This window comes from Amblyomma americanum, chromosome 1, assembly GCF_052857255.1.
Source record: "Amblyomma americanum isolate KBUSLIRL-KWMA chromosome 1, ASM5285725v1, whole genome shotgun sequence".
In the NCBI taxonomy this organism is placed as follows: domain Eukaryota; kingdom Metazoa; phylum Arthropoda; class Arachnida; order Ixodida; family Ixodidae; genus Amblyomma; species Amblyomma americanum.
Genome location: NC_135497.1, coordinates 111,305,370 through 111,328,547, shown reverse-complemented (window position 1 = coordinate 111,328,547; position 23,178 = coordinate 111,305,370). Strand labels below are relative to the sequence as shown.

General features: G+C 46.1%; 1 protein-coding gene across 2 annotated transcripts in view; it reads left to right on the top strand.

Moving 5' to 3' along the window:
• Positions 1–23,178, top strand: part of LOC144113460 (transmembrane protein 208) — a 51,832-nt gene that overhangs the window by 13,580 nt on the left and 15,074 nt on the right. For both annotated transcript variants that reach the window (XM_077646544.1, XM_077646545.1), the window contains exons 4-5: positions 7,784–7,923; positions 22,590–22,674. In XM_077646544.1, coding sequence (XP_077502670.1) covers positions 7,784–7,923; positions 22,590–22,674 — 225 coding nt within the window. The remainder of the gene's footprint in view (positions 1–7,783; positions 7,924–22,589; positions 22,675–23,178) is intronic.

Sequence of the window (23,178 nt, the reverse complement as noted above, 5' to 3'; positions counted from 1 at the left end):
CTTTTTGCCCCTTTGACTTCCCTCGTGCAATTTTCAGGGGCGTTGAACCAGACAGGGGACTGATTGCCTACCTGTGAGAGGTTGTACTCATGCTCCCTCCAAAGTGCGTTGACAAAGTGATGAAACTTCATTATTTGTCCTCGTATTCAGCTGGCAGCTGCTGGCACATTGTTGTTCGACGGCGGATGGAGAGTTTATGCCGTTTCATAAAACCTTGAAGCCACCCTTGACTGGCTTTGAAGTCCGCAGGTCGAATGTTCATGTGCTGAGCGATAGCGATTGCTTTCATGCGGATCATTTCCGTAGACACCGCGAAACCGATGCTCCTAGTAGTGTGAATATACTTGACGAGGTCTTCTTCAAGTTTTGGAAACTTGCGCTGTTTCTCACGGAAAGTATTCCGGGTTGGGTTAGTCCCGGCGAGGTCTTGCACTTGCATATACCAGCAACGAACACACTTTTCGTCGACATCAATCTTGCGCCCAGCCTACCATTTACCGTGTTCCTCAGCGTATTTTTCCACTTGAAGTTTGAAGCCTGCAGTGTAGGACCATCTGTGCTCGCCCATTGCTTTTCGTTCGCGTTCAAAGGCCTGCCACACGACAGCGCACGCTATACAACAGATTCCCCAGGCAGTCCACACACTTCCGAGCGAAACACCGGGTAACAAAGACCAATTGGCGCTGTGCAAGGCACCGTGAAAACTGCCTTGTTGCGCAGCTATGATGATAATGGATGCGGTGTGGGAAAAACTAACTGGCGCCATCTTGTAGGACTTTATAAGACAAGGCGCGTTTTGGTACATTTTAGTTTTCTTTTTATTCAAATTTTTGCGGCCGAAAGTAGGGGGTGCGGGCTGTACAGGAGAGTGGATTATACACAAGTATATACGGTAATTGCGCATAGCATCCATCCAATTGAAATATATACTACTTTGGGGGCCTCCCCTAAATACACTGGGCTTGCCAAGTAATTCTTAAAAAGTAGATTAGTATACTAATGCTGCACACTGAGTTGTACCGCAGTGTCATTTAAATACTATTCAGTAATTTGATTTGCATAGCAGTCTTATCTTGATTTTTCTGCTGGACGCGCTGCAGTGGCTCAGTGGCCATAGTAATTCTTCTAAAAAAGATTCATGCTCACGAGCATGCCGCAAAGATGTACAGTGTGTATGTGCCACTTTTTAGATTTCATCATGCTTTCATTGCTTCTTTGATTTACTTCATTCCATGAAATTTGCACTGATTTGAATAACCAAAGATGATTTGAATAACCAAAGACCTGTTTTTCTGTGCGATGTTGTTCTGTTCCTTTTTTTCCGTGATGTTCTTGACTTTTGGTTTCCTGATTTTTTTTCTAATGATGCGCCAGTCGTTTTTGGCAACCATTGTTTGTATGCATTTCGCGATGTTGCTTGGATATGTTACTTGCATGTTGCCTGCAGCCCTGCAATGTAGTGGCCAAGGGGCATTTTAAGCCACAATGTTTGGCTTTTTCCCCCTCGACACTCACCATGTGTACATGTGAAAAATAAAAAATTGAAATTGAAAATTCTGCTACAGTTCAGCCTACTTGTAATGGCTCCAGTTATAGCAAACGCTCGCTTATTATGAACAGCGGCGGTATTATCGCCAAAATGTGCATTAGAGCAATGGACTGTGTATCAGATACAATGAACAAGTGTGGCAGCATAACTCCGTTGAAACGAATGAAGAGGCGCCGTAAATTCAGCCCAGCAGTTGAAAAACCCGCACGTCTGCTTAGCGCAAAGTTTGAAAAGCGCATTCAAGCCCTCATGGCACCCGCCCTTGGAAAGAACCTAGGGACCAATAATGTTATAACGGCACGGTTTTACCAACTGGTGCCATCAAAAATGAATGCCATGAAAGGCGATGCATGATTTGGTGATTTGGTGGAAGGCACCGCAGACTTTCATGTCAAGGTGCGTCTTTGCACAAGGATGAACGGCTGCGACAAGCAGCTGTCCTTTTTCATCAGCAAGTCTAACAGACTGTGATACTTTACGATGAACGGTTTCGTGTGCTACAGGCCAAACAAAGGCCTACACAATGCATCACTTTTTGTTGTTATTCGAGGAGCGTGCAACCAGGCATTATTTTCACAAGGGCAGTAAAGTTCCTTCTTGCTTGGTCCGTTTTCTTGCACCAGGGGTGCGTCGTCCAAGACGGTTTCGGGAAGGGAACGCTAGTCGCACCTGAGGTGCTCCATCAGCGATGGGGTAGTGACAACTTGTGGTGGCGGGAGTTGACGAGAAAATGAAGTTAAGTTCATGTTATTTACAAAAACAGCATATTTAAGCAGAGTGGCAAACAAGATGGAACTGGCTAACAGGGAAATCTTCCCTCCTCGGCATAGCCGAAGATTCAGAGCTTCTAAACCTAGCCCAGAATGACGAATTGTGCTCCCGGGCTCGGTTTTTAAGCCCTCGGGAGTCCTCCTCGCACTTAGGTGGCGTCCAATAGCAGCAAGCCTCAACACTATTGGTGGCTTGCTGCATGCTGCCCCCTTCAACTTTGACCATGTTAACCATCTTCCCCAAAACACAAAATCCCCCAAAAAAGTAATCAAATTATTTACAAAATGCGATGCACAGAGTGATCCCCACAAAAGCGATTGGCTCTCCAAAGCGCGCGTCCCACCCTACAACCTTGATAGTGCATGCCAAACCCTCCGTCAAAGTAAAACAAACACAAACTAGACAGAAGCGGGAGTCCCTTTCCGCAGGTGTCAATCCGGCGCCTCCCTAGAACAACCAGCTATGACCCCGCATGCGGTTCCCACGTTCCCACACTAGAGACATTCCAATTTTTGAAACTTGGAAAGAATCCACCTTGGCGCAAGTAAAACCACACACACAAAGGATTTACTTGTGGTTTTACTTGCGCCAAGGTGGATTCTTTCCAAGTTTCAAAAATGCTTAACCAACTTGCCCAGCAACATGCCTTACTGAGAGACATTCCAAAGAGTTGGAAAGGTAATGGCATGCAGTCTCCCCTTGGAAGGGAAGGGAGGGGGGTTCTTTGTTGCACCTCGTTGCCAGCGGTTTCATTCAAGGGGATGTGGCCGGAGGCAAAAAGGCAATGGCCCTGACCTTTGATGAACCGCTGACAACCAGCCACACGGTGATGCCTGTCACCGGCCCCCGTTCCTACATAGGCAAATATGTTCAAGGAATGCTGTTTTTTTTCTCACCGTCCCACGCTCCTGATGCTGACTCATTGACCCCCTACACCTCCCTCCAAAGATTTTACAAGGGGCCCAGTGGTACCTTGGAGAATGACTGCATTGCATGGGTTGATGATCAACTTTATGCTACCCAGAGGGCAAACTTAGCAGTGCATCGGGGCACAATGACTCATCGCTGGGAGGGGGAACAAAACAAAACGAATGCACACACATTCCAACTCACAACGGCATATGCCAAGCACAACAAAACTCGGTGTGCAAGTGGGCAGTTCCCAATATTGATGGTCAGTCTATGGAACCGCTGCCATCGCTTGCGCACACAGCGTCGACTTGTGTCTTACATTTTGAGCACTGTCACAAACACCTGGAGTCCCCCAGTCCGACCCTCTGCCCATGTGCGTGTCTGAATTTGCTCCGCAACCTGGCGCGCTACATACTCTAAGGAGCATAACTGCTAAGATGCCCTTCGAGGGCGCCTTGGGGTCGGGTGGCAGTGGCACATGTCGCGTCATTAGCGTCCTCCGGGGTCATACACGTCCCTGACTGTAGTCATACACAGTACCCCTTGGAAGAACCTTCCTTGAGATTTGCTCCTAATTTCCGGTGTTCGCAAAGAGCCTTTTCTGAAGCACGGGGTCGTATCCCAGCCGCACGTACTAGTCGGGCTGGTTCTACCTGTCAAGGTTAGACACAGTGAAAGGAGTCCTGCGCTGTTACATGCCCTGCCGTGGTTCAGTCTCGTGCATGCTGCTGGCTCAATTCTCACGAACCAGTTCGCACCGTCTGAACCCGCGACCATGGAAACCGCGTGCCCAGCGTGGCTAATGCTCGCCCGCCGCATAGTTTCATCGAACTCGAAAGCTGAACCAGCCGGCTTTTGGTTACCTGACTCTGGTTCCTTTGATGACCCGACCGGACGCTCTGTAGGTCGGTCCGATGGCTTTGTCTTGTCCCTTTCTGAGATGACCACACTGGGTGCGCTCTCGACCTTTGCTTCTGGTGCAGAGTTAACACTTCACGCCTTATTGGGTGCTTCGCGCGCTCTGCATACTAAGCTTTGCTTTGCTGCTGGCAACTCCTCGCCTGTACTGCCCACGCGATCGGCATCGGCCGTTTCTCTCGACTCGCCTGAGGAATTTTCCCTTTGCGGCCGTTGCAATTCTGCCTCTGCGGTCGCCTCCCGCAACTGCGATGGCTTGCTCGATCGGTGGGTCACCTCATTTACGTCCTCAAGATCATCCCACCTTATGAAATTTGAGAATCGTGCCGATTCTTTGGGGGCAAATCCAACACGACATCATAACTGTCGTCTGCATTAAACCGTTCAGCTTTCCTGCCCGCTGCTTGGGATGGTAGCAGTATGGATCTGATATCCCCTTCTGCGGAGCATTCGTTCTTACTGTCGTCCTGCTCTTCGGTGACCACCCACGAAGCAGACGGCTGCTCGGAGCGCGCAGTCAGTGCGTTGTCTACGCCTTTTAGCCATTTCCTACGAATGCTATTTTCGGTACCCATTTCAGAAGAGTTTCCATCTCCCAGGCAGTTTTCTTTCCTTGTGCCCGATTCACACACCATGCCAACTTCTAGCTCAGGCGGCGTAACCACTGGCTTTATGCCGGGTGTTTTTGCGCCCCCCGGTCTACTCCACCGCTTTGCCTCATCTAGCTTCTAGTCCACATCTTCTAATTGGCGGTCCAGTTCTAGCGATGTCATGCCCAAGCCTGGAGTCTTTCTGCCATTTAGCCACTGTAGTACAGCCACCATCTCCCTCAATCGCGCCCGCTTTGATTCCAGAATTGACCTTTTTTCCGTCGATGTCTCCTCGTGTTCTTTCAAGTTGCCTCTGCCACCCATGCTAACTGCATTGAACTGTAAATTAGGTTCTGCATTCCTACGCTATGTGCTCAAACACATGAAATGGGCAAAAGGTGAGACTGGAGAAACTCACCCTGTGCTGGACACCGCAGTCCCTCACTGGACGCTGCTGTTCCTTCCTGTAGCTGGCCGTTTGCAATCAGCTGTCGCCTGCTGTCTGGCGTCCTTGACTGTTGCTGCTTTTCTTGAAGGGCTGCAGCCTCACGTCGCTGGCCCACTTCTGTGGACCGTTACGCTTTCTGTACCGCCGTCTCTGCTGCTCTGGCCTTCTCGTAAGCTGCCACTCCTCGCCGCCTGCGCCTTGCCCTCCCAGGCCTCCGATGCTTGACTTCTTGCGGGAACGTCGCCCCTTCCTTGCTTTCTCTACTTCCTGTTCTGTCATCCAACAGCAGCGGGATCCTGTCGACTGTGCCAGTAAAGTTTCTTCTTGCTTGGTTTGTTTTCTTCCACAATGAGTGCGCTGTCCGAGACGGTTTCGTGAAGGGAAGGCTAGTCGCACCTGAGGTGCTCCGTTAGTGACGGGGTAGTGACAACTTGTGGAGGCGGGAGTTGACGAGAAAATGAAGTTAAGTTTAATGCATGATATTTACAAAAACAGTATATTTAAACAGAGTAGCAAACAAGATGGAACTGGCTAACAGGGAAATCTTCCCTCCTCGGCATAGCCGAAGATGCAGAGCATCTAAACCTTGCCCAAAACGACGGATTGGGCTCCCGGGCTCGGTTTTAATCCCTCGGGAGTCCTCCTCACACTTGGGAAGCATCCAATAGCAGCAAGCCTCAACACTATTGGTGGCTTGCTGCGTGCTGCCTCCTTCAACTTTGACCATGTTAACCATCTTCTCTCCCAAAAAATAAAAAAAAATCAAATTATTTACAAAATGCAATGCACAGAGCAATCTCCGCAAAAGTGATTGGCTCTCCAAATTGTGCGTCCCACCTTACAACCTTGATAGTGCATGCCAAACCCTCTCTCTCAGTAAAACGAACACAAACTAGACGGAAGTGGAGTTCCTTTCTGCAGGTGTCAATCCGGCGCCTCCCTAGAACAACCAGCTATGACCCAGCATGCGGGTGCGGTTCACACGTTCCTAAGCTAGAGACATTCCAAAGAGTCGGAAAGGTAATGGCATGCAGTCTCCCCTTGGAAGGGAAGGAAGGGGGTTCTTTGTTGCGCCCCGCTGCCAGCGGTTTTATTGAAGGTGATGTGGCCGGTTGAGGACGTCTGTTCGGTTTACAGGCACAAAGGCAATGGCCCTCACCTTTGACGAACCGTTGACAACCGGCCACACGGTGATGCCTGTCACCGGCCCCCCTTCCTACATAGGCCAATATGTTGAAGGAATGCTGTTTTTCTTCCCACCGTCCCACGCACCTGATACTGACGCATTGACCCCTACAAGGGCGATGCATCATTTTTTCGTGGAGTGGCTTGTTGAGTTCAACTGTGTATGACATAGCAAAAAAAAATAGGAGCTTCTGCTCGTGCTTGAGGACTTTGCAACGCACAAATATTGCCTTCTCTGACTGTGGTGAAAATGCTCTTCTTGCCACTGAATGAAAAGTGCAAGATTCAGCCACTGGACATGGATGTCACACATTCAAGACATCCTAGCATCAAGCATCAGCGGTACATACGGCGCATGCTGATAGCAGCTGACACACCAGGTGGCGACATTCTTGTTCGGATATCTTTGTTCGCTGCTGTAAAAATGATTAAGGCCTAGCGGATGAGAATGACAGCTGAGTGCATCGGAAATTTCTTCCAGAAATTGGTGTATGGGCCAAGATGACTGAAGATACTGTTGAACATCCGCATGATTAGACATGTGGATTTGTAAAAACGCATTGTTGATGCACAAATGGCCGGACATGGTTTTGCCTGGGATGACTTGGTGAGGTGCGGATTATGACGCCGGCACTGCATAGGGAGACATTGACGAATCCATTGTACGCGAAATACAAGTATCCCCCAACTGCCAAGAATTGATGACAAAGAGGCTGGCCTCCCATCGGTCGCTGCGAATGCTTTAACCGCGATTAGTGAAATCGTGTTCTTAGGGCAGCTGGTTGTATGGCCTCAGCAAGAAAGATGTGCATTACCGCTTTGCAGAGCTTGGGAAAACGCCATGACACGGCTTTCTTAAAAACAAACACCAGTTTCGTCAGACTTCATATTTCTCACTGTAACATGAAAAGTCCAATTAATGCGAACCTTGGATACAGTGAACATTATCCATGTGACCGTAAGGTTCATTATAAGTGGGCTGGACTGTACTGAACAAAAGGCCACAGGTTCAGTTCCTGGTCATAGCAGCCACATTTCAGTGAAGGCATAATACAAAAAAAAAATCTCCTGGTCCCAAATCTGTGTGTGCATTAAAGAACCCCATCTGGCCAAAATTCATTGGATGTTCTCCACTGTGGCGTGCCCCATAGCATACAGTGTTGCTTTGGCAGATAAAAGTCCACATATTAATGTGTCTTCAAACATGAGAGCTTACAGGTTCAAATGAGTTATAATGTCTTTCTTGTGTTCCAACTCAAGAGTACACCTTTCTGTGTGAAAAGAAATATGCACGATATGCTGTGGGCTTTGTGGATAATAAATTTTTAACATCTAAGTTGGCTAAAGTGTGCCTAAGGCAGAAATTGAGTGTGTGCTTGTGAGTGTGATCGACTTGTCTACTTGGTGCAGCTGCTGTACGCGTTCTCTGTGCTTGTCTACGGTGGGTGCATCCAGACCATGCGATATATGGCTCGAGCGTCCTATTCAGAGACCGGCCAGCTCTTGGATGGAGGCCTGGACCTTAACATGGTGCAAGCCGGCATGGGCGAGTATGTAGATGCAATACCTGTCTGCACTGAACACGTTAAGCCCGCATTACTTAACTCTAAAGTGCTTGTTGTGTATGTCTAGTGATCCACAACATCAGTGGGCATCTTGAAAAGCTGTAATTTCACCTTGCATGTTATCCTCATACATTTTTCACACATTGAACTTTGTGAGCCTATTTGTCAGACTCTGCACTTCACCATTTCATATGTAACGTCATTACTCGCCGATGCACCTAGTAGGCATTTAATGGCCACATTATTTCTTTTCCCATTTTTATTTTATTTTACCTTTCCCGTGCCACTCTCCTTCCAGCGATTTTGAAACACCATCTAAATTCTGTTTTTTTTTTCATTAAAGGGTCCCTCTCTCACACACATGCATGCACGCACAGAGAGAGAGTGCTGCCTACAGGGTTGAGGCTTACAGCCGACTCGTGACTCGCTTGACCTTGCCTGAACTAAAGGAGCACAAGGGAGTTTCCCCTCAAAGGAGTTGCCGCCGTGTCACGCGGCCTGTAACAAGCTTCTCGGAGATGGCAGGGACTCATTGTGCACTGTTCATTTAGTACAAACACACATATGAATAATGTCAAAACAATTGGAATGTTCTTGATGCTTCTTTTTTTCTCACAAAATATAGTTATCTAGGCATATAAAGAAAGTCTGGGCCATTGAGAGTATAGTGCAGTTGCTAGAATTAAACATAACTAACCGATTTGGATTACTTGTTTTATGCGATACAAACTATTTGAATTGCTAGTAAAGATAAAATTATTCGATAAAAAGGTTATTTGCTTACTCGGAAGTAATGCACATTGGAGACGAGAGTACTCCCTTCACCTTTTGAGGGAGAGCCAATGCGGTGGCTTAGTGGTTATGGCACTCGGCTGCTGACCCAAAAGGCGCGGGTTCGATCCTGGCCACGGCGGTCCCATTTCAATGGAGGCAAAATGCTAGAGGCTGATGCACTGTGCAGTGTCAGTGCACATTAAATAACCCCAGGTGGTCGAAATTTCCGGAGCCCTCCACTACGGTGTCCCTCATAACCCGAGTCGCTTTGGGATGTAAAACCTCATAAAACCATAAAAAACATTGAGGGAGATGATCAGTCTCCTTTCACTAGGAACTTCTTTAAAGTTCCTTCCCTTATGGACTGCCATGTGACACACTGTGCATCTCCCTCGAGATGAAGGCAGCTTTGAAGGGAGTTGAAAGGAGTTCAGCTGTGCCCGTATGACAAGGGGTATTAGAGGCTACTCAGAACACACTTCCTACATTGTCTTGATTATGACATCTCTCTCAGACGAAGTTGCATTAAGGTTGGGAGGCAGTAAACAAAAAAATATTCGTGTTTTGAGATTTGTTTATTTTTGTTTTGCATGTCATTGCTTTTGAATTTATTGTGTTACTTAGCACTGGGTATAGACCTCCTGCGTATTTGCAAACAAACGAGGTGGCACTGCAGTTGCTAGCGGGCTCGTGGTATGCAAAAGGCCAGGGAGTGGCATCGCGGAGAGGTGTTGAGCGCGGGTTTTCAAGGCTTGTAGGCACGTTTTCAGTTTCTGCGAATCACAGCAATGGTTGATGCTTTCAACCTAGTAATTTCTCGAAGTACACGAGCTCGCGTTGGCCATGTGCGGCGTATTCAGAGAAATAGCGCGCCAGTGTGTATTGTATATATGGTTAGTAGTAAACAGAAAGTGTTTCTGCCATTGATTTCTATGCTAGGCATTGGATAAAATAGGAAGTTTTTGACACTCTGCTCTAGCCAGAATGATTTTACTTCGGGACAGTAGTGAGAGGAAGTGCTGGTGTTGTTTCGGCTCTGTCTCGCTTAACACGTTCACTGCGTCGTGGCCCACCGGTGGGTCACGCAACGCAGTCCAGCCGTGGTGGCGCAAACAACGAGGCGTTTCTTGCAGTGCGGCGACGATATGCTTCCACAAATGCGTGAAAATGCGTTTCCACTATCATATCACAGATGGCGGTAGAGATATAAAGCGCGCCTGTATTTATTGACATTGGCGCTTGCAATGGGTCTGATGATAAAGCTGACGGCTATCAGGAAACAGCGCAGAAAATGTTCCAGCTACCCGCGCCAGCCTTTTGTTCGGGCGCTTTGCACATGCGCAACGTACTTTTGAAAAGCGCTCACAATGTGTGCAAGAGCTCAGCTGAAGAATTAGTCTGTCCTATTCGCAATAACTTGGCTCACTCTCAGTGCCAAGCCTCGTGGTCCTCATCCTTGTGATTTCCATTTTTTACGAGCATTCAAAAATCGTGATGGACTGTCAAAAATTCGACGGAGGTACAGAAAACCAGAAGAAAAGACCCTGCGGTGGAAGCAGATCCGCCGGGACACACGGCAGCCCAAATACGTTGCCATCCACTTCGTGCGGCACAACTTCTGCTCCAGCGAACGTTGAGTGTCCAAGCAGCGACGATGACAGCCTCGAAGAGTTATTGGAAAGTTCTTCTGAACTGTTCGAGCCCTCCTGTGCTAATCAGCCTCCCGACTGGCAACGATGCTCTCAGCGTGTTTTCTCTTTTTTTGACTGATGACATTTGGGACATGATGGTTCATGAGACAAACAGGTATGGGAAACAGTACATAGACTCGAACGTCCTACAAGAGAAATCGCGTGTGAAGAAATGGACTGAGACAAACGTGCAAGAAATGAAAGTGTTCGTTGGTGTACTGATCTGCATGGGTCTAGTAAGGCTTCCTAGTCTGCAGCACTACTGGGCAAGAAGCGATCTGTACGGCGTAAGCTGCATTCGCCAGAACATGGCCCGCGACCGGTTTCTGCTGCTACTAAGGTTCTGGCATTTCGCAGATAACGAGGAACCGAGCGCACAGCAGGATCGTCTCTATCGTATTCGACCCTTGATGGAAAAAATGAATCGCAATTTCTGCTCAGTGTTGGAGCCAGGCAAAGAGATTGTCATTGACGAAACGATGATTCCGTGGCGTGGGCGCCTCGCCTTTAGGCAATACATCCCTGGTAAAGCCCACAAATATGGAGTCAAGCTATACAAGGCCTGCACGAAGGAGGGCTATACATTGAAAGTGCAGATATATGCCGGAAAATCTGGCGCCATAGCGGGCATGGGGCATGCCGAAGAAGTAGTAGTAAATTTGATGGCTGGCTTCACCGGCTGCGGTCGCACACTTTTCGTCGACAACTTCTACGCGAGTATGCCGCTTGCGTCACGCCTGTTGAAAGATGATACATTTTTATGTGGCACTCTCCGATCGAACCGAAAGGGGCTTCCGAAAGAAGTTACACAAGCTAGAGTTAAAAAAGGCGAAGTCGTTGGTCTTGAATCCCACAACGGCGTAAAGGTGCTGAAGTGGTTGGATAAACGGCCCATTCTCATGATCACAACGGTTGCTGAGCATGACGCCAGCCTTGTTGATACCGGAAAAAAAACGAGAAAGGGTGAGCCGATCATGAAACCGCGCACAGTCCTCGACTACAACGTGGCGAAAAAGGGCGTAGACTACAGTGACCAAATGACGTCCTACTACTCCTGCCTACGGAAAGGGCTCAAGTGGTATAGGAAAGCTGCGGTGGAGCTCATCGTTGGAACTGCAGTTGTGAACGCATGGGTTGTCCGTTCAATGGTGGACGGTAAAACGTCGCCAATCATCGAATTCCGCGAGGAGTTGGCACGCGCACTCTTCGACACAGCTCAGATTGAGACCGAAAGGACACGCGGAACAAAGCGCGCCCATACGCTGGAAAAGGCCGATGGACCTGCACGGTCTGTCCGAAGGAGATGTACTGGATGCTACGCATCGCTGAGAGCTCGCAGAAGTCCAGAGCAGGCAAGGGTAATGGCGAAGAAAGTTGTTACATTCTGCGCAAATTGCGCGGGAAGGCCATTTATGTGTTTGCCATGTTTCAATCTTCTGCACGAGTAGAACTCCTGAACATAGACTACGTTTTTGACATCGTTAGCTGGTGGCACGTAAGACGTTTAGTTGCAAATGCTCTGATTTGAACTGTTTTTTTTTTTTCTTACGAAAATTATTCTGGAAGTACTTGAATAAAATGTCGAGTTTGAGGTCTTGTTCTTGAGTATTGGTGCTTAGTGAATGCTGAAACGCAGGGTCACGTGACGTTGCCCCACAAAGGGGAGCTGGTCGGTGGGTAGGTAACGTAGCAGGCAACGGCTTCAAAACGCAAACTCTATATTGTGAAAACTTGTGCATGCCCAGGAAAAGAAAGAAGAATCGAGGGTGCGAGAGCAACAAGCGCCTCTGGCATTTGTGCGGACCAGAACGACCGAAACTCTTGGCCGCGCTCTAGTTGCATAAAGCAGAAATTTGGTAGACAGAAAGGGCGCCGCTTTTCAAGGACATCCTTGAGAACGCGCTTCAGTCGCGTTCACTGGGGATGAAGCGAGCAGAGTCGCGGTAATAAATGACTAGATAAATTCTCCAGATGCCGTATGCTACAAGAAGCCATTATCCATTTTGTTTCTATGATCCATTTGGTCCTTTACGTCAGGTCATTATTGTTCGATGACGTAGCCGTGCCGTTCAAACGTCCGTGGGAAGCCACCTGACTATTGGCTCATTGGCGACCGGACCTCACTATTGGATGCACATTGCAGCCCATATTGAACCACAGCGCGCAACGAATGGCGAAGGCTATCGTCAACGCGGGTATCTGCTGCTTTTCAGTTCTTTGATTGATCGACTGCTGCTTTCGTCTGATGATTCAGTCAGGCTTACGTCACGCGAAATGGAGCGGAAAATGGACAATGGATTCTTATAAAATGCGGCCCCAGGGGAAGCAACTTCCTGGAAATGCACGGGCCAAGGGAATTACGTGATGATTTTCTGCGCTAGCATACATGATTGAAGTAGCCCGCGCAAGCTGCAACCGAAAATGCCAGTAGAGCCATCTTTCAGCAGGCGGAAAAAACAGCCTCAGAAATGTGCCCCACCGGTGGGCCACGACGCACCCGCGGAAAGCATCGGGTGACCCACCGGTGGGCCACGACGCACAGAGATCAAAACTATGATAAGGGGCTACGCAGTGAACGTGTTAAGCACTGTTTTTAGCCGCAGGATCACGCACCAGCCAGGCCGACTTCTCTCTTCTCTTGTTAAACTGGTTGATTTCGCGAAAATTTTTGATTTCTGGAATTTTCTTATTTAGCCCCGGGGTCTTCTGTTTCGTGACAAGAAGTTTAGCAAAATATTCAGTAGAAATTTATAAATTTAGCTTTCTAGATGTGTGGTTGTCGAAAATTGTAAGGTAATTTCTTTGATTTCTTTGAGACTTTCTTTGAATTCAGTGCCGCATTTCTTTGACCAGAGCGCAAGCGAAGAGGCCAAAAACGAGGGAATAAACGTTACGGTTCGTTTTTTGACCTTTCACTTTTTCTGCGATTGGCATCACTCACACCTTCGTAATATCGTAACGCATGAAAATAGAATGATTCTGTTTGTCGCAAACGATTCCCGAGACATTGAGGAGTGTAATAAATCTCTCGATTTTTTTTTTCTTCCCGTGCAGTACTATGTTAGTTATATTTATAAGAAATGTTTTCATGTAACTATGCATGCATAAGTACATGATCATCTAAAAAAAAGAACTAATAGCGTCATCATACAGAACAGGGCTTTGTGAACATGCTGGCATAAAAAAATTTGCGCACTTTCTACTCAATTATTTAAGACCTTGGGGTGACTTGACGAGGGTGTTAATTACCCAAGAACTGCACCAGGTACAGCTAAAAATAAAACGCATTACTGAAACTAGCGTAGCAATTTCATGTTTGCACCAAATTTAGTTACATATCGCATGCATAAATAACGAAAACACTTCTCATTGCCTCGTCCCATCTCAATCTCGCCACGTGTCTGTTTAGTAGCACGCCAGCGGCTGCTTCTTTCCAAAAATGCTTCGCGATCATGGACTACATCATGAAACATGACACATGCATGATGCAATGAAAAAGCATGTGGCTTTTAGCACATTTAAGGTGCGCTATTCTAAGCACGCCAACGTGACCGCGCAAGAACTTACCAGACTTTTTTCTACTCGAATCAAATAATTACGTCGGTCACATTAAAAAACAATTTCAAGTAAATGTTAAATGCCATAAAACGCGCCATTAAAACATGCTGTGCTATTAACAAAAGAACGCATTCCTCAGGGGCGAGTGAACCTGCCGGCGCCCCGTGCATGCCGGCTTAAGGTTATAAATACGTGCGCAGCTACATATGTGCTTTTTTTCTTGCGCAGTTATAAGCGCACTATGCTGCTGTTCAGGTGAATGGACGATCAACTCCCAGACTTCGGGCTTTACAACAGCAGCCTTCAGTCTCCCTCGTGCTTTTTCCTGTGTGTGTCTTTTGTGCGCAATTCGTACCTACAACAGTATGCACCAACTCGCCCAACAAGAAGTTCTTCTTAAGCCCATTTCCTGTTAGCCAGTTTCCTAATGTGGTATTTAGCTGTGAGAAACCTATCGGGGCTAGTTTAAATTTACTTTTATGCTTCTATGCGGATCCAACAATGACGCAGCTGGTTAATACCTGCTGCTTCTGCAGTGCGCAGGCATGGTGCAGCCGCCGGTAGCTGTGGCAGCTGCGGTAAGCATGGGCAGGTGGAACCTGCTTTGCCTGCCATGCAAAAGTCGCTGCTGACATCAGTGCCACCGCATCTTTGTGACGTCGCAGGGTGAAGGAGGTCTATACACCTTGCGGATACTGCCTTTCTATGAGGCGCACTAGAGAAGAGCGATAAAACGGGCACTATAGTAAGCTCTGGGGAGCCATCCTTTGACAATAGGAGACTTCATTGTTGTGACATACACAGACACAAGGTGGTGCCACCACTTTACAGCATCTTTTATTCCCTTAATCATGATCAGTCAGTATTTTTATTGCTTAATAGGTAGGGCTTAGGACGTAAGAAAAAATGTGTAATATGCCATGCCTATGTGGGCTGTAGACGTGCCCTGTGAGATCATTGATGTGTTAGTTTAAACCCTCACCATTTCCTCTTTAACATCAGCATCCTAGTCTGGTACATCATGAGTAGTACAGCATCATTGGTCGAGAGGAAAGGATGATGTATTTATGAAGGCATTGTGTATGCATTCTGAAAAACCCAGTGCTGTGCTGTGATTGGCCTAGCCTTGGAGTACACTGTACATGCTGAACCAGTGGTAGTGTATGCACTGCATTGGGCACATCCTGGTAGTTTCCAGCATTTCACAGTCTTGAAGGGAGAGGCCTTAGAAGGAAACAGAAAAGTGCAGGGTGGCCAAAGGGTCTTTATATATTGCTGGTTTTGCTGTTCTTTTTGCTTTATGCGAACCTTGGAATTTGTTTAGGACTACGAAGATTGGCTGTTATGATGGTGTCAATTGGTGGTGGAACACTGTCACCGTTGCCCTGCGTTGTCACTTTATATCAGGTTAGATTGAAGAGATTTTGTTTTAAAAAGTTGGCATTTTTATAGTAGTACAAGGTAAGACAGAGAGTCGGTTAGCATACTATTGCAAAAAGTTGATGGCAGACAAAGTATTGCAGCATGGCAGACTGGTGTCAGGGGACGAAAGACTTGGCACAGATGAATTCGCGAACTCTGGCTACTGTTCAAGTTTGTGTGGCAGAAGAAATTCAAGAACAGTACGAATTCAAAGCCATGAAGGCGCAAGGAGCCGACTCGTGCAGAATTCCAGCATCGAATGTTAAGAGGCTTTCTTTAACCTTGAATTTCGTTTGGTTTGATAAAGTTTTTGATCTCTCCTGCAGTTTGAATGAATGAGGTTCCACTGTACACATTATATGGCGGCTTGGATATTGGTTTAGTAAAACTTGGTGTAAAACTTGGTGCTGTGCTAGTTGGTTAAGCATTTCTTTGAAACAGGTCAGCGCTAAAAAAGACAAACACAAGTCGAAAGAACGACGACACGACGGAGATGAGCGCTCATCTCGGTCGTGTTGTTGTTCTTTCGCCTTGTGTTTGTCTTTTTTAGCGCTGACCTGTTTCAAAGAATTGGATATTGATGGCAAGTGCAAACGAGATCCGAAAAAACGAGCAGTCAGTTGCGATGCGTCTGAAATTTATTGGCTCTATGGGCCAGGTTGTGGTGCCGCGGAAAAGTCTGAATAATCAAGCATGTCTGAAAATCAGGCGTCTGAATTTTTCGGTCGTCGACTGTATATTGGTACTGTTACCATACTAAACAAAATAACTGAAATGTTTCTTGCTTTCAAGCACACTGTTCCTCCTTGTGATGTTGTCCCTGTGACAAATACTGTTCCGGTTGGTTGACTAAATATCAGTTTGAGGAGGACCGCCTATATTTTAAAACTGGTTTACAGAGGTGCCAGTTGCTTATTTCAAAAAATATTTCTGCGAAATGCTGTAAATACAAACTGAGATTCTCTTCCAAATAAGCATCATCAGTGTCTGTATTTGGGTAGGAGTGGTAGAAATGGTTTATGACAGGTAAAGAATTAATTGCACACATATTCTTACTTCTCAGCACCAACATGCATGGCAGCAAGGCAGTGGAACTTGTTTCTATCAAGCACTAATGTATCACATAGCCTCATATGGAACTTGGGCCCAACTTGTTTCGAGAGAAGCATGCATCATAAACTTCCTGTGTCAGATGGGTGTAAGCCTGTAATAAAAGGACCAGTGCCAAACCTTGTGCTCTCTAGAGGCATTTGGCAGTCTTCTCCATAGCACAGGTGTACATAGGAGTGCCACAGCATACATTTGAAACTCTTCATCTGAATACAGCTGTGTGAATTTATCTTTCCCTGTAACACTGTGCTGTCACAATCATTGAGGGACTTTGCTAGCGGTCTATGTTAGGGAAGGACTTTTCATTGAGGGTCTGTGCTAGTGCTTGTATGACAAAAATAATTTATCATGTGTAGGAAAGGGCGAAAAAATTCAGTCTTACTGACACAAGCTCCTCCAGTGCACCTGGATTACATAGCTCAAGAAATAGTGACATCAGGGCAGAAGCTGCATATGGCAGCATTCACCCTTACAGTATGTTTGCAGCCCTATTTTATTACACAAAGAAGTCTATAAATAACTTTTTGGGGAGAGTCCTCAGAGTTCATGTATGTGCTGCCTGAGCTCAGCTAGATGTGAGTTTGGGCCAGATGCTGCATTGTGTGCGAAACTTCACAGTGTAGAAAAGGCGGGATGAGCATGTTCTCCCTCTTTTTTTTTCTCTTTAATTTAACCTTTCCTCTACCACTCTCCATCCTTATCTCCCACATTCCCCCCAAGCAGAGTAGCATGCCAGCCAGCTAAATTCTCTGCCTTTCCATTAAAGGTTTTCTCCCTCTCTCTCATGATAGACACACGAAACACTGACTTCCAATTAAATACTTATTCATATGTGTGTAAATGTGCACTCATAATCATTAAAAATGCGCTTGTTCTGCTTTTCTAGCCCACTGCATGCTACCGATGACACGCTGTGCGATGTCAGTGCACGTTAAGGACCCTGCACTATGGCATCCCTCCCAGCCCCTATGTTACATCGGAATGTTAAACCCCACAACTTACAGTTTATTTCCAAGGTATCAAAATGCCAGAATGAGTTTACTCTCCGAAAGCCAAGCCATTGCACTCTGAAATCCAGGTATAACTGTAAGAGAAGGAGACAGCTTTTTTTGCAACTTAGAAATGTGCACGTGCAGCAGTCTTTAGCAGGACTATCACTGCACTGTGGCAGAGTTGATGTGTGTGGAAGCAGCTGTGTCATGTATTAATTTGTCATTTGCATGTTGTGCCAGGACGGCTCAGCAGAAGGCTTTCATCAGAGGATTGCAGGAAGGGCTACTTAAGGAGGAAATGAGGCTGCTACTGCTGAAAGCATGAAAAAAATGCCTCAAGAAGCGAGTGAGGGCAGCCCGTGGTCTGTGCCAGTTAGACTTCTTTCACTCTATCTCTCAGCAAACACTTACTTCACTGGCACATTCAGTACACAGTGATTATGGCAACATGTCTAATTTGGTACTGTCAAGCTGATTTTGTTGTCAGTGTCTAGAGCCTTGTGTATAGGGTAGCGATACGTTAGAAGCTGCAGTACAGCTCCGCTTGTTGGACAAAATATGGAATAAGGTCAGCATTTATGCTTCTGCCCTGTCGAAAATTTGACCTTTAGGTGATTGTTGGCACTGATTATGGAATAGGGACTGTGCCAGAACACACTGACATGGAAATTGCAGCAGAATTGGATTGTGAGTGACATACTACTTAGCAGCTGAACATGGTTTTTGCATGCTGTAGTTGCTCTTAGATCTGCTGCGGCAGTATGACACTGCAACAGAAAGCACCGTCCTCTGTGGTCCTTGACTGTTCGAAATGCTCTGAATTGCATTGCTTTTAGGTATACTTATTGTGTGATTTTACATTCAAATTTTGGCCAGGTTGAATTAACCCTTTGCGGTCCGAAACTTTTACCCACTTTCCGGCTGTCCTGGTCCGAAACTATTTTGCCAGTTTGTGGCGACACGAAGAAAAACACAAACTGTGGAAGAAAAACTCAAAGGATATTTATTTTTTCTATTGCATTTTGCTGGCAACTTCTCTACCGATATTTCGGAAGCGTGTGATAGCGCTCGAAACATTCTCCTGGGTGCAGGCCAGGGTTGTTACTGCAGGTTTTAAAGAAAAACACAGTTTCCCTCCGGCCTCCGCTTGTTTTTCTATCGCTACAAACTGCACAGTCCTTGCTGCTTCGGCCTGGCAGCTTGTATATGAAATGGCTCTTCCCATCTAGCCTTTCCTCGCACTCCTTCCGCGCAGATGGGCCGCGCTTTTTGGCTCTAGCCCTCACGTCACCCACCAGCTGTTGGATGAGGTTGCGGCGGTACTGCAGGTGTCGCTGTTCTTTCTCACCACGATTCTGCAGCTGTGTGCGCCTCAAAATAAAGCTATTTACGATGGAAACTTCCAAAAGCCAAAAAAAAAGCTTTCGCCGCCATTTCATTGTATTTCGACAAAATGCATAGCTGGCACAGTAATGGTCCGCACGGTCAACTGCACCCATGTGTTCTGTGTAGTCACATATGACCACTGGTTTCTTCAACGTCACTTTCTTTCCACCTGCTTGTGTCCTTGTCATTTCTTTGAGAGATACATTGTGGGCAGAACTGAGCATCGTCACTTGACGCTTGTCTCGCCACAAAAGCACCATGTAGGAGCGTCCTTTTCTGAAAGCTGCCACTTCGCCCTTTTTCAGTTTTTTCTTGACCTGCTGTGGCATTTGCTTGCGATTTGGCGTCACAGTACCAGTCAATTGTACTCTCTGTAGAAGTAACTCCTCGGCAAGCATTGGAGAAGTGTAAAATCTGTCTGTGTAGAGGTGGTAGCCACTCCCCGGCGCAGCTTGCTGCACTTTCTGGAGCAAGTGAAGAACAATCCTGCAGGTGAAGGGCAGCTCGGGACGGCCGAGACTGTCAGTTGTGCTGCCGTAGTAGGGCTCGATTGCCGAAATGTACCCCGTTTGGCAGTCGGCAAGTGCGTAGACACGCATGCCCCATTTGGTTGGCTTCTGTGGATTGTAGCATTTGAACGAGACACGGCCCTTGAAGCCAACAGTGCTCTCATCGATGCAAATTTTGGGGCCGGCTCTGAAATGCTCTCTGCATTTTGCGTCGATGTAATGCACGACGTCCCTGATCTTGCTTCCACGTGTTGCCGGCCGACCTGAAGAGGCATCATGGCACGGGGCAACGTGCAACATCCAAAACATTTGCAGAAATCTTTTCCGGCAGAAAACATGCGGCAAGAAAGGCATCTTGTTGACAATATCTTGGCTAAAATACTCCTTCAGTTCTGGTTTTGGATTCAAGGCCATGTTTATGATTACACCAAGAAAAGCCTTGAATTCTGTCAGGGTCACGTCTTCCCAGTCCTTCCAAATTGAGTCCTTTGGAAGCTCACCGGCACTCGAAATCTTTTCACGCGCATAGCGGTTTGTTTCGTGCACAATATTGTCCATCAGCTCGTCTGTAAAAAACAGCTGAAAATATTCCAGCTCAGAGTTGAGATTACAAGTGCTTACTTGTGATCCTGGGTTCGTGACAGTGAAGGGAAATTGTGTGAAATCGGGCATATTATCCGCGTACACCTTCCAGTCCGCAGCACGTGGTCGCGCACTGTTCCCTTGTGTGTCAACAGAGGTGCTGTCTCCACCGCCGCCGTCGTCATCGTCACTCGCTTCAGTGGAAGAACTGTCATCACTGTCCGATGGAGGCACGTAATTCTCTTCCTCACTGAAGTCGTCTTCGCTTTCGCTAAATGCACCACCGTAAAACGCACGCGGTGAAAACGTTGCCATGCTTGTCAACGAACCGCGCCAACGTGCGTTCCGTGCTCAAGTGAGAACGCTCTGGCGGCTCTAGTATCCAGAACATTGTGCTGCGCCCTAGTGCAAAAAAAAAGTAAACATCAAGAAACAAAGTTTACTTCTCCGTCAAGAGATGGCGCATTATGTACACAAAAATGCGCACGATTCGTGGTGAGAAAAACCGCGAAATTTAACCGGCGAACACCCTTGTCGGGCGTTGCCCGACAGCGGACCGCTACGGCCGTGTAGCGTTGTCGGGCCCTGCCCGACAACGGACCGCAAAGGGTTAATCTATTAATTTTGCACTGTTGACTATTGACGTGTTCGAATGTACGTTTACTTCTATTTATTATTATTTGTTTATTGGTACCATCAGCCGAAATAGGGCCTGGTTAGGAGTGGGTATATACTGCATGATACAAGAAAGATAGGAAAAAAGAGTGCAAAACAGTGCAAACAACAAACAGTGCGAAAATACAATAGGAGTGCTTTCGTACAGCATAGTGTCAGAACGAAATGGGAAAAATGGTGCAAAACTGTAGAACAGTGCAAAACACTTCACTAGAATTATTGTAATACACCCTAATGTGACAGCTAAAAGGAACAGAAAGTGGAAAACAGTACAAAATACACTGATACCCAGTAAATCAGCATTCCATTTTAAATAAGTTCAATAACAGTGATGAAAACACTTCACGACTCCCAGCCCTCAACCTCTCAGCTCTCAACCATCTCCCAGCGACCATTGCCTGCTGTTTAAAATTCCTGGAGGCAAAATGCAAAAATGCCCATGCGCTGAGTGATGTCAGTGCATGTTGAAGAACCCTAGGTGGTCGAAATTAATCCAGAACTCTCTGCTAAGGCACCTGTTATAGCCCCTGTGCCCCATTTACCACTTTTGCCCCGCGCTGGCTGAGTGGTTATGGCGCTTGGCTGCTGACCTGAAAGACGCAGGTTTATTTTCAGCTGCGGCTGTCAATTTTCGATGGAGGCGAAATTCTAGAGGCCCATGTACTGTGCGATGTCAGTGCACGAGAACCTCAAGTGGTCGAAATTTTCGGAGCCCTTCATTACAACGTCCCTTATAGCCTCATTTGCTTTGGTATGTTAAACTCCCATAAGCCATAAACCATTTATTACTTACCATGAACAATGTTCTTTGTGTTCAGGCATTTTTGTCTGAAAATTGGCATTTTTGAAGCTTCAGATTAAAATTGTGGTACAAATCCACCATGCTTAACGTGAGGTGAGACTTTGAAAATGGTTTTCAAAAGTTGGCTGTACAAGCAGTTGTAATAAAAGCTATGGGTATTAAATTTTTTAAGGAATCTTAAAAATAGACAGAGCTTGCATTAGAGGTCAGAAATAGATTGAAATGTTTTCTAATATTTTATTCTTGTTTTGTTTATTTTTTCCTGCTAATTTAAATTTACCTTTTTCTTAAAATATACTATCTGCAGTGGGTTGAAATTTAGTACGAGAGTAGCAACCAATGCTTTACACAACTGTACCAAAATTATGCGCTTTGAGCAAAAGCTACATTTATTGTGCTTTTTTTTCTTGTCGTTACAGTGAAACTGCCTACAGTTCTTTTTTTTAATCAGAAAAATACAAATGAACTTAGGCTGTTGATTCTGGTACCAGTTATGTAAAAGGCATTGGTTAACATCTGCGAAAAATTTTGTTTGCTTATTCCTTTTAGTTCCCGACAAAAAGGCACACCAACCTCCAAAAATGTTTCGAGAAAAACGCCATTAAAGCCTCAGAAAACTTCTTTATTTATTAAAACTTCCTCTTATAGAAGAGCTATAGGAGCATCTGTAGTGGCTGAAAAATTTACTACAAACAAGGCCAGATTCCATACCAAAGCCAGAACTTGTGTTTCTGATGAAAAACTTCAGATCAATGAATTTTTGCAAGTATCCGAAACAAAGAGACCACGTTGAGACGCACCCACTTTTGTGGTCACGTTGACGATGAAAAAGGACCAAAAAATTATTTTTGAAATCGCAAATATCCAAGTGTAATATATTTTCTGGAAGATAAAGAAATTTGTGATCAGGTGATCTCAAAATCGAATTTTTTGGCAAAAGTCTCACCCCACCTTGACTATTTGTACCTACATGACTGGGCATTGCCCTGTGTTGCACAAAATGGTTAATTTGTTATGATGGCCATGAGTGTAGTACTGGTAATTACTCATTTAGCATCACTTGTGTCTGCCACAGAATGATGAAACATGCGGAATTTTGTCATCCCAAGTGACAGTGTATTTTCTGCATTCTTTTTTTTTGTCCTATTAGGCACCTGAAAGACTTGATCATCTTGACTGCGTGCATTCAAACGCTTTCACTCGTTTCCACGTATGCCTGGTTCTTATGGCTTGTGGTGAGTATCATCCTACTATACTTATGGCGGTTTATAGTAAGACATCCTACATGTTTTGAGAGATCATGTTATACTGGGCATTTCCGCAAAGCCACCTTTTTTTTTTTTTTTAAGTAGGCTCTTGGAAGTGTAAAGATGTATTGCTATCTCTGTCCTGCCCATGCTGTGGTGCTCGCTGCCACTTGCTGCTCCATCCCAGACGACAGCGAGACATGTATGCTGTTCAGTGGTGTGTACTAGTGAGCGTTGCTGTGTGCACTCCACAGACACACACTTTTTGAAAGGTGCGCAAGGTAACCAAAATTTGTTGAGCCACAGCTTCAAGAGTAATCGCATTGTTGAAATTCTGAAAACAGATACAACTGATACTAATGCCCGGCTACAGATCTCTGGTTGTAATGCCAAGCTGTAATGGCTAAAAAGTGAACTATTAGAATTGGTTAACCAGGTTACTGTGACATGATTCACCTGTTTTCTGATGTCCACCAACATTCCTATTACTTT